This window comes from Cydia strobilella, chromosome 8 (assembly GCF_947568885.1).
Source record: "Cydia strobilella chromosome 8, ilCydStro3.1, whole genome shotgun sequence".
Lineage (NCBI taxonomy): Eukaryota > Metazoa > Arthropoda > Insecta > Lepidoptera > Tortricidae > Cydia > Cydia strobilella.
The window spans coordinates 13,992,166-14,005,936 of NC_086048.1; the positions used below are offsets into that span (position 1 = coordinate 13,992,166).

Genomic DNA, 13,771 nt, shown 5'->3' on the forward strand with positions numbered 1-13,771 from the left:
ATTATTATACAAAAAGAACCCGATCTTTATAGCAATATTACTTTTATAACGAAATATTTATTATTTATGGAAACCTTAAACTCGAATAACCACTGATTATTAGAATTAAAACCAATGATTATTTATTTTCTATTAAAACAATAAAGTGAGCTAAAACATAATAACTTAAACTAAAAAACTTACAAATGATTCACTAGACTTATATTGACCGGGATATAGACCGTGATTACCTTTTCTATTATTTGTGAGCTCCCGATATTACAAATGATTAGTTGAGACATTTATTCAAATGCGAAATCATGTATTTGGTTCTGCGAGCGTGTTTCTGAATAAAGACTGAAGTAATTCGTTATTGTGTAAAATAGGGTGCAAAGTTTTATTTTACCCGCGAGTGTTTCAACACACGTGAAGTAAAATAACTTTGCACCCGTGTGTAACACAAAATTTTCACTAACTCAAGCAAGGTAAGCACAAAGTTAACGTCGTAACAGCTACCTGTGCCTTCTTTGTTAAAAACTACAACTTACAAAGGATACGCGCATATAAGTATTATGAGTCGCATTCGAATATGATGTTACTTGGAGGCTAATTGAGTCGCTTAACTTCAAAATCGGGTAAATCCATCTGCCAGATTATGCGATTTTAGTATTAAGAAAAGGTAATAAGATAGAGATATTTGCTGAGAGGGTCGAATGAATTTACCGAAATTATGTAACTTTGTTATCATTCGCCCGTGCATTTCGCTCGCGTTTATCCATACACAAACAAGTTTCGAGTAAAAAAAAACATCATTTTTATATCGGAATGCAAATACGAGTTGTACTCCTGATTTCTAAAATAATGTAATCTATCTCATGTAATTAAATTAAATTTTTGACGTGTAATATGTAACAATATTATTAATAAATGAGTATGAGTATGAGTATGTGATCCAACTACTAAAATTTTAAGAAAGTTTCAGACCGTTTCAGAGAACCAATAAAAATACATTTAAATAAACACGAATAAAATAATGGTCGTTTAATTGCATAGTATAAATTAAGCAAAAACAAAAGACGTGCAGCTCCCGAAGCGTCCTCGGTCGAGATTTTTGGAGGGTATTTTTAGTCCAAGAATAGATGTTCGGTAAGTCTCAGTAATAAAAGAGCCGATGTTTCCGTAAGCTAAGGATTAGAGCTGAATCGCTATTCGTCGCAGAATTTCCTTCCAATTGCGGATGTTCTGCCATGTTTGGATAAGAAAATACCTAACTGGGGCGAATTCCGCTTCAGGAGGGGAATTGTATCTTTTGAGAAGCAAGTACGTTGTAAACAAATTAAATTGTAGACTGTAGTTAAGGTTATGGGACAACAAACCGAGTTTGTTGCCGGTCCCATAGTGGGATACCCTCCTACAATTTAGGAGGGCATTAAATCTTCTCGGGTCCGAGGTATAGGGTTGGAGCCGGCGTAGTTTATATCGCGTATATATATATATATATATATATAATAGTTGTATTGTATCTAGCCTTATGAACCGATTTTGCATGTACAGTCAGCAATACTATTCGCTTAGCCCCTTTGCATACAAATGTCTATGCATGGGGGGTACCATTTCTCTGCAGCTGACTGTACAACCAGCCTTAAAGTTTATAGTCTAAGATGGTTCATTATTTTTAATATGTAGGTATTTTTGCACTTTGTAGTTTTTTCTCAGTCACCCGTTGACCACGAAAGCTGTAGAGGGTTCAAAACGTCGGGATGTATTATAAATTCAATATACGCGATATAATCCGTTTTCATAGTTTTATTTCATGAGTAACTATCGCGGTAACCGAAGACAATACTTTATATACTTCTGTTCAAAGTTTTGCTCGTCAGATCTCTTGGCCACTAGCTATTATATTATATTTAAAGTCATGCTGCTATGGTATGCAGAGAGTACCTGACAACATACAATTGGGAGGCACACAAAATAATTTTCATGTTTAAAAAACTTTATTTACCTATGTTTAATAAGTTTTTATCGTACGCGCACGTAGCCAAATTACGGTAAATCATAAGGCCAATTTACCTTCAATTCTTCTCAAAACCATCCGCCGTTTCGATCGCCCAATTTATTCCTTTAAATCACCCCATTTTAAGAAGTGATTTGAGTTTGAAATATTGCTTGTTACGACTGCAATTCGCGTTATTTTTCACAAACTCGTTAATCAAAGTACTTTTGGTTATGATTTCAACTTTGTTACTATAAAGGTAAAGTTTGCTTTTCAGATCAAGAGGGAAATCAAATGGGAAATACAGGCAGTTGCTTGTCGAATTTGGAAGAGAGTCGTTTGAGACACGCGAGCTCCTTGCCCTTTGCGAAATTGTCTCTCAATTTAAACTTCTATTACTGAAATCGAATCACTTAACGTGACCCATGTGAACCATGTTGAATGGAAATTATAGATTTGTCAGCCTTCGACGGTAGATAATGGATAATGTCGGGTGCGTGTTTTTTATTTATTACATTAGGCTAGTAGAGAAGTTTTAAATTGTAACGTAAGTAATTGGTAGCTAAACGCTAAATTAGTAGCTATAAACGTATGTTAGCTCGGGCACCAATAAGTGGCTAAAAAATAAATTATACCTATTTGTACTTTTCCGATCGATTAATAAGTACTTAGTAAAATAATTACTGGTATATTTCAAAGTAAATTTCACTTTTATTAAAGAAATAATCTATCCATCTCTCTTACTCTTGCTGATCTTGCGTTTGATGCGCTCTATGTACGCGGCCACAATGTTGGACAGTAGCGGGAGCGAGAGAGACTTCTCGTCGTCTCTCACTCCAACCTCGGCGCAGAGCTCGGTGCGCTTGCGACGTTCGGCTGGCATAGCAGCTTCAGATACCATTACTGAAGCTGAAAGTAAAAAGATAAGATGAGAAATAGCGTGTTTTTGAGTTGAAGTAAATTGTATTTGGTGTAAGTGTAGGACAAAACCGAACTCTGACCATTTATTCTCCGATCCATTTCAAAGCATGTGTTTGGGACCAGTCAAATCGTAATTTTAGGAGAATCAGAGGGGCTCATTCTCCCAGCCGTCTCACAGGTCACTTTAAGCTTTTATATAAAATAATTACAAACATATTATGAAAAAAATAATCATTATTATAATTAATAAAATTATACACATGTTTACAATTAAAAGTCTGACCAGTAATAGATCTCTCTATATGTTGCGGAATTTAATTGGAACTTAGTTTTTCATACTAAACTCAACTGTCACCATATACCTATAAATGAGAATAACAACGCCCTCTTGACAATGGTCATATATTACTGGTCAGACTTTGGCCAGGTGGAAGAAAAAGAGCAAAAAAAGTCTAGCACAGCTTACCAACCTCCGGACACGTAGCTAAGAAGGAGCCAAAAAGCATTGAAAAGAGCAATGTGGTTGTGGTGTGTGTGGTGAGGAAAGGGTAATAAACTTCCACCGACCTAACGGGCCGATATAGTAAACAAGACCTGCCAAGGACGTTAATAACCGGCGTCTATCTAGATGGAAAATTGTGCGGACTACGAGCCTTGGTGAATACAGCAATGACCCCATCATGTAGTCTCAATCCTCAGTTATGCGGAAACGAGGAAAAATAAGACTACAATATAAAACACAGATTTAAACTTTCACGATTTTTACTCATTATGATTCACACCGGCGGGACTTACCAAAACACTAGTGCGCAAAACGTTCAAGTCAATAAACAAGATCAAGTGCGGGTAGTTCGAAAAACTCGCGAGCCTAGAAGATGTTGATGTCAACTTTAGCCAGTCTTCTCCGAGACCACGGAGACAACGCCGTCCTCTAAACGTCGTAAGTAAATTTAAAACTTATTTTACGCGATTAAGTTAGTTACAATTATAAAGCATGATTAAATTTTTAGGCACCTGTATATAAGTACCCGTTCCACTGTAGGTACTCAAGCACGAGTTCGTTGGTGAGCAGCACAGCATCGGTCGGCGCAGGCGCGCTCGGCCGCTGCGTACCAGAGTCCAAGTATTCTTGCCTTTCCTGCAGAATTTCGGTCACTTTGGCTCGAGTCTGGAAAGTTACACGGACTAACACCAACACTCTTAACCAGGTACACATTGATGGACCTTGTGTTATTAACTATTCTATTCTATTCTAAATTTGATTTATTATGTGTTCAAAGCGCGAAGGTTATAAATGTTATAAGGTTCGAATTATCAGTTAACACGTTTACTGCGAGCGATCCGCTAGCCAGGTTCTGTTCGTAGGCGTTTTTCGCTCTTCCTGTAGCGTACCCAATTCGAAATTACACTGAGATTAGAATGATATCTGAATGATGTAATTCTGAATTTAGTAATCGTGCGTCTCGCTCGCGCCAATACATTTACGGACAAGTACGAGCGAAATGCACGATAACTGAATGACATTATTTACACGTCCTTAATGTACGTTCGAATTGGCATGTCAGTATGTTAACAATGTTGACAATGGTATTAAATTGTAAGGCCAATTTAAATTTACATTGTGATATCAAAATTACACAATGTAACTTGGAATTAGCCTCGTTGGCTGAAATGTATTCGGCACTTAAAGGGCTTTGATAAACTTCTTGGGTCAATCATATTAATTACACACTTAATAGGCCAGGAAATAAATGCCCAAAAAAAGGTATAGAGGGAAATGCTTGAAACACAATTTTTGACTTCGTAGCTTTGTTTGGACTAGTTAGGAGGTGAACATATCAAAAGTCCCCGGCCGTAACCCTGGTGCTAGGGGGAGAGGGGGGTTTGAAGGTTCCATTTTTCGGTTTTTCGATTATATCTCGGAAACTATGGGTCTGAGCGACATGGCCACTTATACAAAATGAAAAATGATTTAATTTGTTACAAGTTTTATTAGGTAATTTTTTTTATATCTTGTATAGTTTTTGAGATATCTGCTCTTGAAGGTTTACTTAGGGCTCTCATGTTTATCTTGATTATCAACATCAGTAAAGCTGCTAGGCCGGGTTTTATAACGTTTTCGTATAAATCGGGGGTGCTGAATTCATTTATCGTATCAACATTTACACCTTTCCGAAGTAAAAACATATAAACTTTAAACAAATAACTTTTTTTTAACTCCTTTTAACCCCCCTCTCCCCCTCAGCACCAGGGTTACGGTCGGGGACATTTGACATGTTCATCTCCTAACTAGTCCAAACAAAGCTACGAAGTTAAAAATTGTGTTCCTGCATTTCCCTCTATACCTTCTTATTGCTTGGCCTATAATAGATTTATGAGTTTCTTTACCCACATACTATGTATATTCTTATACATAATGAGCCGAATTTAGATGTAAAACAAAATTATTTTACTACATATGTAAGGTACAAAAGCGAACCATTTTCGTGGTACACCTAAAATAGGGTGGCCAGGTTATCTGCTTATGCTCAAAGAATAATGTTTAAGTATGCTAAAGTAACTAAGACATTAATAAAAGGATCTATCGCATTACGTAAATTATACCGTATATAACTTGGTATCAAAATTATACAGTATATAACTTGGTATCAAAATTTTAGGTCACATTCTATTAAGTACTAGGAAAGCAAATTACCTCCGCTTGTATTTTTTCGAGATGTCCACTCTTTTTTAACAATTTCTTTATCGCACCTAAAAGGTCTTTCTCTGAAGTATCTTGCTTTATATTCATCGTGAAAAATCGTTCTTAAACAAATATTTTACAGACATTAGTCCTATTAATTTATAAAATTGGCAGGCATGTCTTATTTGACATTGACGTAATTTTAATTATTTTTATTTAAGTAAAAAGTTTGTCAATCTGGAGAATGTGGAGTTTTATTTTTAAAACGGTATTTTTAATTGGGAATATATTTATTATCTGCTTTGCCCAAAGGTTGACTGGTAGAGAATGCTTTATGGCATTAAGTTTGCATTTTGTACGTTTGTATTTTTTTTTGTATAATAAAGATTAAATGTTACGCGAAACTCTGCGCAGGGGGCGCCACTACCACAATCTGAGGGTCTTCAGTAAATATCAATATTTGCTTTGTTTCTGCACCCTACAACAGAACTAATCCGGAACCCAGGTACTTAACTTAGTTTAGGTAAATATGACACTACTCGATTAAAAATGCTGATTTAGTCAGAATTTGTAGACCTTTCAGCAGGGGCGCCGGCGATGCTAAATGTGTAGTTACTTGAGCGTCGTAGAGTAGAGACCTATTGGAATCGGACGATTATATTATATGATAGGAAGAAAATGAAGGTTATATAAAGTTTTCTTTTCCAGGGAGCAGGAAAGCGTCTATGGATTTTTTTTTAATTTCGAGGGTAGGTGGGGGGTTATATAAAAATCGTCGATGTGGATTTGGTCCAAGTTAATGCTAAAATATTTTTGTAATCTAATCTGACAATTATCAATCAATTATTTCCTTGATCTGACGGCTCAATTTCGACACAGATTTTCACATTGTTACCGTCAGATTCAGAAAATGCGTACACATAATTGTCAGATTTAGTAATAGCACAATTATAGCATTAATTTGGACTAAAATTACCAAATCCACAATCTGCTTAACGTTCTGTTGAACCCACCCACCAACCAACGGATCAACATAGACGGCTAAAAGTTAAGGTAGACTCGCACGTGGTAGCAAGATATCACTCGTATCTTAATCTGACGCGCTCGAGTAACTACAAGAATCCCCTCTTGGGCTCCCCATCCATTTGAACTGCACGTGAAATAAAAACAACTAACATCGACAAGAGATTTCCATTAGCACCTACAAAACTACAAATATAACCTACGTCTAAATGTCCCTTCATCCACGTCACATTGAAATCGAACACAGAGTATTACGCAAATGTTCCAACTTTGAGGCTGCAGGGTGAAGGTAAATTAAGCACCGACAAGGGTGAAATTGATTGCTTAAGCCGGCTCGAGCGGCCATTCAGGCCGAGTGTGGTACGTTTGGCCTACATGAACCAAGGTGCTTAACGCCTGCGGCCATCGGCGTTTTAAAGGATAGCTAATGTTATGCCATCAAAACTTTTAATTCGTTATTGCGTTGCGAGATGGGTAGGTATGGGTTTCCTTTTATATCGCAAACGATTGTAGAGCAGCTGCTCATACAACGTAATGACAATCAAAGAATTGGTTTGTCAGCATTACACGTTTACCTAACTTAATTAGATATAAGACTTCTCTTTTCAGGTCTTTTCTTACACCCACTTTTACGTTCTGTGTGCTCACAATACATAATTGCGAGCTATATTTGAGCCTGTCTAAAATTAAATGTTTTTAAAACGTTTGTTTATATAAATTATTAATACTTACCCCTAAATATAATTGCCGGTTAAACGACTCTGCTGGTTATTCCCAATATTTACCACCGAGTTTTCTTTACAGTAGTAAGGACTAAGAAAAAAATCCCAGTAGTTGCCACCAACCCAATTCACTTTACTATACGATTACCAATGGGATTTTTTTCTCAGTTTTTACCTTGGGGACAACTGAGAAAAAAAACAGTAGTTACCACCAACTCACTAACAAATTTATGGTAACCAGTGGATTTTTTTCTCAGTTTTTACTGGAGACTACTGTAGTAAGTAGTAGTTACCTACCACCAAAAGTTTGTTAGTGTTTTATATGAATAAAAATACCAGCCTTTTAAATTTTGTTTAATCTCACGTTTGTGAAACTAACTAGCGATCCTTAATTTACATTTATAGCTGAATCCAGTGCAACCTTGACTCTAACGTAAATGAAAATTTACCGTCAGTTATTTCAAAGAGAACTATGAACTCGCTCTGATAGAATTTAGTTTGTAGTTGGTTTATTTATACTAAACATGCTTTGAAACCATAAACTACCGCGCTGTGTCCAAAGAGCGTTTACGAAGACCGCGAGGCCACCACACGGGCGCTTTTTTACTTGTAAAATACTGTGCTGCGTGTCACAGCATTCAGATGCGTCTTTCACAGTGTTATACTATAACAGCCCATATTTACTCCAGACTAATATGCTTACTTACCTACGTACGTACGTTACTTACGTAAGCATAGTCTGGAGTACCTAATATATGTCACCATAACTTTGAAATGTCTCAAATTTTCAGAATAACTAGCCTATCTTTAAATAATATTATGCTAATTTAAGGCATCCCAACCAAAGAGTAGGTAAAATCTGCAGATACGCAGACGAAAACGCAAGATTTTGCAAAAAAATGTTTACCAGTTTTTTCACCTCTGGCTCTTATAATAATAATAAAATCGAATACAGGCAAACGAAAGGGCATAGAGGGGTAAAAAATATTGGCCGTAATGTCAATATATCCACAGAGGAAAATGGACCTCCGTTTGTATGAAGAAGCGGTCGTTTACCTTCATCTGAAGTCGATAGATTACTTGGAACATAGTACACTAAATATACTTAGATTACGCATGCGAATAACCTAAGAGGCCAATTCGAACGTATACCGACATACTGACATCTAAATGATGCCATTCAGTTTTACTGCAATTCGCTCGTACTTGCCCGTACATGTATTGGCGCGAACGAGACGCACGATAACTAAATGACATGATTGAGATGTCATTTTGATGTCAGTGTACGTTCGAATTGACCTCCTAAGTCCTTTAGCGTCAGAGTGGCTTACCTCACTCAGCCCCATTAAGGTACAAAGGGACATCATTTATTACGATACTGTGCGGGCACGTGTACATGCCGTTAATTTGATTTGCCCGTTGACTAAATTCTCGCGCCGCTAGAATTGGATTGAATTAATCACTGATTTGGCAACCATCTCGCTCTCACGTCCGCGTAAACAGTTGACGGGTAACCTTTAGAGCGTTTTCACATTGTCCGATACAATGAAGTACAATGTAAGATATATATGTTTCTCTGTATTTATTTATGCATTTAATAAATCATTATTACTAAAAAACGATAAATAACGCAAAAAAGGCGGACTTAAATGCCAATGGCACTCTCCTGCAGCAGTTCTTACATAGGCGCCTTCCAACATCCGATATCGGAAAGGCGCTTCCGATAAATTCAGCCATGTCGGAGCCCCCCGTCAGCTCGTCAGCTAAATATATCGGTTCGTCGACCGATAATATTCGATGTGTGCGTATGTGTAGGCATAATGTTTGTTGTAATGTACGCGTGACCGCTAAAGACGGCGCCCGGGCGCGGCTTTGCGGCCTGACTACGCGAATGTCGGATCCTACATCCGATAATCGGATCGGACAATCTCAAAACGCTGTTATACCGATAACAAATGTGGTAACTAAATGTTCCAGACGTGCGACTTTCAGACAAGGACGTAGTTAACGTAATACGTGTCGATAGACCCCATAATGGGGTCCCTTTGTTTGACATAACTATTGAAAGTCATAATGTAATGATTGTCATATTATCATTAGTCATAATTCTGAAACCGTTAGCTTTTCAGGATTTTCCTAAGATTATCCCATAGTTAGGTTACGCGTTTCAAAAAGTTACACAACAATCCTGAAAAGTTACGCGTTTCTAAGAAAAACCAAATTATGACTAACGAAAATGTGGACAAACAATCAAATACATTATGACTTAAAACTTTATGGGAAACATTCCAAAATTCCATATTTATTAGTATTTATTCGATGAAAGAAAATGTCGTTAGTATCTTCCTCTTCGTTAAAGGTCATAATGGCAATCGCTTTCGTAAACGCGCCAAATCTAGAGATTGGGGTATTTAGCGGACCCCGATCTCTGTTGGTATACAACTGGCAAAGCTTTAAGGGATGAGGGATGAAGGAAGCGGCAAGACAAGATTAAAAGTAAATTGAATATGAATTATATCATTAACATCTGAATTTTGGCTCTGAAAATGTATAGACGTTGCTTGGAGTAGAACTATTCTGTGCTTTGTATGAAAGATGATTGCGTTTCTGCAGGTAGGACAAATGGACAAATGTTCAGAGAAATCTGGCTTACATTAAGGCGATAGATTCCAAGTGCTAAAGAGTCAAAGCTCATTATTTTAATATGCCCGCTAGTTTAACGTTGTAAACGAGCGCGGTGAGATCGGAACAGGTGTAAAATTTCGTTTATATTGAGATACAAAATACCTTATTAAATACAATACTAACAATATTATACCCGACGGGCCGATGTAGATATTTGATGTCATCATTTTCTTCTTAGTTTGAAAGGTCTCAATTATGTTCTTTTACGTATTTATGACGTAGTATCTCGTAAACTCCTATGGATCTTCGCCTTAACACTTAAGCGATAAATTCATCATTATTCGATCAGGATTAGTTTCTATTCAAATTGTTGATCATATGGGGAGGATCACCTAATATGTACTCCAATAAATTCGTGGTCATATGGTCAAACAGCCACTGTACTCAAGTATCTGCGCCACCACACATTCAATTGCCTCTTTCCCGTTAGTTCTTTGCCGTATTTTGTGAATACGGTAAACAATTGTATGAATTCTCCAATGGCTGTTAAGGTGTGGTGGGGCAGAAATATTATCAAAAATATTATTAACTGTCACTTGTCTACTTTTCGTCACCGACATCATTAACTCAAAACGGTTTTCGTAAAAACCTGAAAATTTTGTAGACAGCAAAAAAAAGTACGGGTGTAAGACGCGATGAGACGTGAATATCCGGATATAATGTATTAAAATAAAAACGGGTAGGTACCTAACATGAGGGGGCAATGAGATTAGAATGAATGTAAGTTTTTAAATGTAGGTAAAACTAATTATTGATATGGTCTACAACGCACTAATAGTGACAAAGCTTTAAATGCGAGGTTAATTCCGTAATGACGTCGATAAAAAGTATAACAAATAATCGAAGACGCACTTTACTTAATACTTAAAGTATCATTCCTCACCCACCAATAGCTGGAATAATATTTTTTCCGAAGACTGATTACACCAATACACGCGGTGAATAATCGCCTAGATAATAAATCACTTATACTTAGTGATGACTCACAGACCACTTTCCTGCTAGATGAACTAAATAAAACGACTCACTATCACCACACATTGGCTTCTATACTAACAAGGAATAAAAGCGCCCCCTTTTATTTCAGTTGTGTCAATAATTACGACCTTTACACCTGTAGTGTATTGACGCTTCGAGCGCTTACGTCATGGCGACGTCACTGACAGTTACGGTCAGTCGATATTATACCACGAGCATAGCCGGTCGTGCCGCGTGATGTTGGTGTTGGCGAATCGTTGGAAATACATTACATCGTATGATATACTGAGGTAAATACGGTACATTACATGTGGCGACGAGGAAAACAAAAAAAAAAAAGAGGAAAGGGAAGACAGGTTAGTCGATCTCGATTAATTATCAAGTTTTGTCAGTGTGCAAAAAATTGGTTTAAAATCGAATCCACTGTTTCAAACAAGTGATAAGCGAGAGTACGCACTGGTGGTACACCTTTCACACTCACTTCTAAAAAACAAAGAAAACAATATTTCCATTCGGTAACGCCATCTAGCAATATGATCTTTGAAGCGTTGAACGTTACAATTATAATTGTAGGCTTTAAAGTTGAATGTGCGACTAACAACAATTAGATCTACCTACAAATAAAAAAATCATCTCGGAGGCAGCCAGTGTTAACAGCACTGTTTAAAGCTTATAGCCTGCCAGGCATCAACACTGCAAATAATTGCATGTTGACTTCCACTTTTAAACGTAGGTAGGTAGGTACAATGACACTACATTCATGGTTGACATGTTCACACTGGAGCTTTATTATTGCAACTTAGTTCCATCAGAACGCAATTGTGTGATGCAAATGTAAAACATAGTTGGTTTATTTAAACATTATTGTAGTGAGAGGAAGAAAATATTTACTTTGCTACGAGTAATGTGAATATGTAAGGTGATTCCCAATCAGGAGCCCAAGTGACTTGATTATTTTGAATCAGCATATTACCGAATCTGGACATTAAATTGTCACACGTAACATTATGGATGATATAATGAAACCGATTTATGAAAACATAGCAGATAGATTTATCTGGTCATTAGATTGACATGTAACAGCTGTAGCTAGCAGATTACCGAATCTGGACATTAAATTGTCATGATTTATGAAATCAAAGCAGATAAATTTATCTGGTAATTAGATAGACATAAAACAGCTGCAGCTAGCAGATTACCGAATCTGGACATTAAATTGTCACGCAAATGACAGTTACGATAAAATCAGTTACGACAGATAATTTGATCTGGTCATGAAATTGACATGGCGGGTTACCGAACCTGGACATTAAATTGTCACGTTAATAACCAATCTGATTACAAAATCAGTTACGACAGATAATTTGATCTGGTCATGAAATTGACATGGCGGGTTACCGAACTTGGACATTAAATTGTCACGTTAATAACTAATCTGATTACAAAATCAGTCACGACAGATAATTTGATCTGGTCATGAAATTAACATAGCGGGTTACCAGACCTGACATTAAATTGTCACGTAAATAACAAATCTGATAACAAAATCAGTTAAAACAGATAGATTGATCTGGCCATTAAATTAAGATAGCGGGTTACCGTACCTGGACATTGTATTGTCACGTAAATAACAAATCTGACAACAAAATCAGTTAGAACAGATAAACTGATCTGGCCATTAAATTGAGATAGCAGGTTCCCGTACCTGGGCATTAAATTGTCACGGAAAGAACAAATCTGATTACAAAATCGGTTAATACAGATGAATTGATTTGTTCATTAAATTAAAATAGGTGCTTAGTACCCTAGCAGGTTCCCGAACCTAGACATTAAATTGTCACGTGTATATTAAAATCTGATTACTAAATCGGTCAATGCAAATAGGCATATCTTTTGTCTGCTCATTAAAAAATATAAATATAGACTGAAAACACCAGGTTTTACAGCCAGGACTAAATAGTCATGCTGTGTATAGCAAAATTGATGTCAATCGACAGGTTCATTAAATCGGCATCGTACTATAGTACGGCCTATTGTTTAATACATCGATGTTGTATGATATGGTCATACAATTGACAGCAAGGCCACACGTTGTATTAAAACAAATGGGTATACCCTGTAATAGGTCACCCAATAAAGCGTTTCTAAGATGACGCGAGAAATCGCTTGAAGACCTTAAGAGCGGGGTAAAGTTATAATCCAAACGAAATTATTTATATATATATATATTAAAAAAAACAATAATAAGTGAACTGTGCAGATATAATAAATTATCAGCGAACGCAAATAAAGTAAAATGTATCTGGCTTATTTATAGATTTGATTTTGAGGTACTGGCATGACCATCCATCCAGTTATACTGATAAAAAAAAAAACTGGATGGTCTCCAATCTAGTCAGTATACTTTTGATGAAATTTTTAAATAAATGAGGTGAGGTAAAATTTATTTGTCTACCCCGAACATTTATATAAACTAATGTCGGGTAGTTTAGTGTTGTTTACCAATATCTCAAATCTCAATTGACATTTGCTGGGACGTCAGTCTTCCGTAACCACAGCTAGTGCAACCTAGTTGAAACGTCGGAAAAAAGGTAAAATAATGAAATTTAATCGCGTTAGACCCGGTATAGACATTAATTATGTTTACAAAACGCGAGAGTTTAAAGTGTTAAATGAGGTTAGCTAATCAAACAGCTACCTAATACAGTAATATGTAATAAAAAAGGAGTGTTGCCGATATAAAGATATAAATTAATTAAACAATGAGTTAAGTAAGCTTATTCC

General features: G+C 36.4%; 1 protein-coding gene across 1 annotated transcript; it reads right to left on the reverse strand.

Annotated features, from left to right (window-relative positions):
- Positions 1–2,666: 2,666 nt before the first annotated feature.
- LOC134743369 (centrosomal protein 20-like) lies at positions 2,667–5,763 on the reverse strand. The gene is made up of 3 exons (XM_063676761.1): positions 5,592–5,763; positions 3,911–4,064; positions 2,667–2,884 (listed from the first exon to the last, which is right to left on the reverse strand). Exons 1-3 carry the CDS (start codon positions 5,685–5,687, stop codon positions 2,703–2,705), a joined length of 432 nt encoding a protein of 143 aa, XP_063532831.1. The 5' UTR covers positions 5,688–5,763; the 3' UTR covers positions 2,667–2,702.
- Between the last annotated feature and the right edge of the window lie 8,008 nt (positions 5,764–13,771).

What these genes read in the sequence shown, in the direction of transcription:
- LOC134743369 (XM_063676761.1), bottom strand. Translation starts at nt 5,687, where the DNA reads ATGAATATAAAGCAAGATACTTCAGAGAAAGACCTTTTAGGTGCGATA. An exon ending in TCGAAAAAATACAAGCGGAG is followed by an intron (nt 4,065 to 5,591) that starts GTAATTTGCTTT and finishes GTAACTTTCCAG; the next exon opens with ACTCGAGCCAAAGTGACCGA. An exon ending in GAACGGGTACTTATATACAG is followed by an intron (nt 2,885 to 3,910) that starts GTGCCTAAAAAT and finishes TTTTACTTTCAG; the next exon opens with CTTCAGTAATGGTATCTGAA.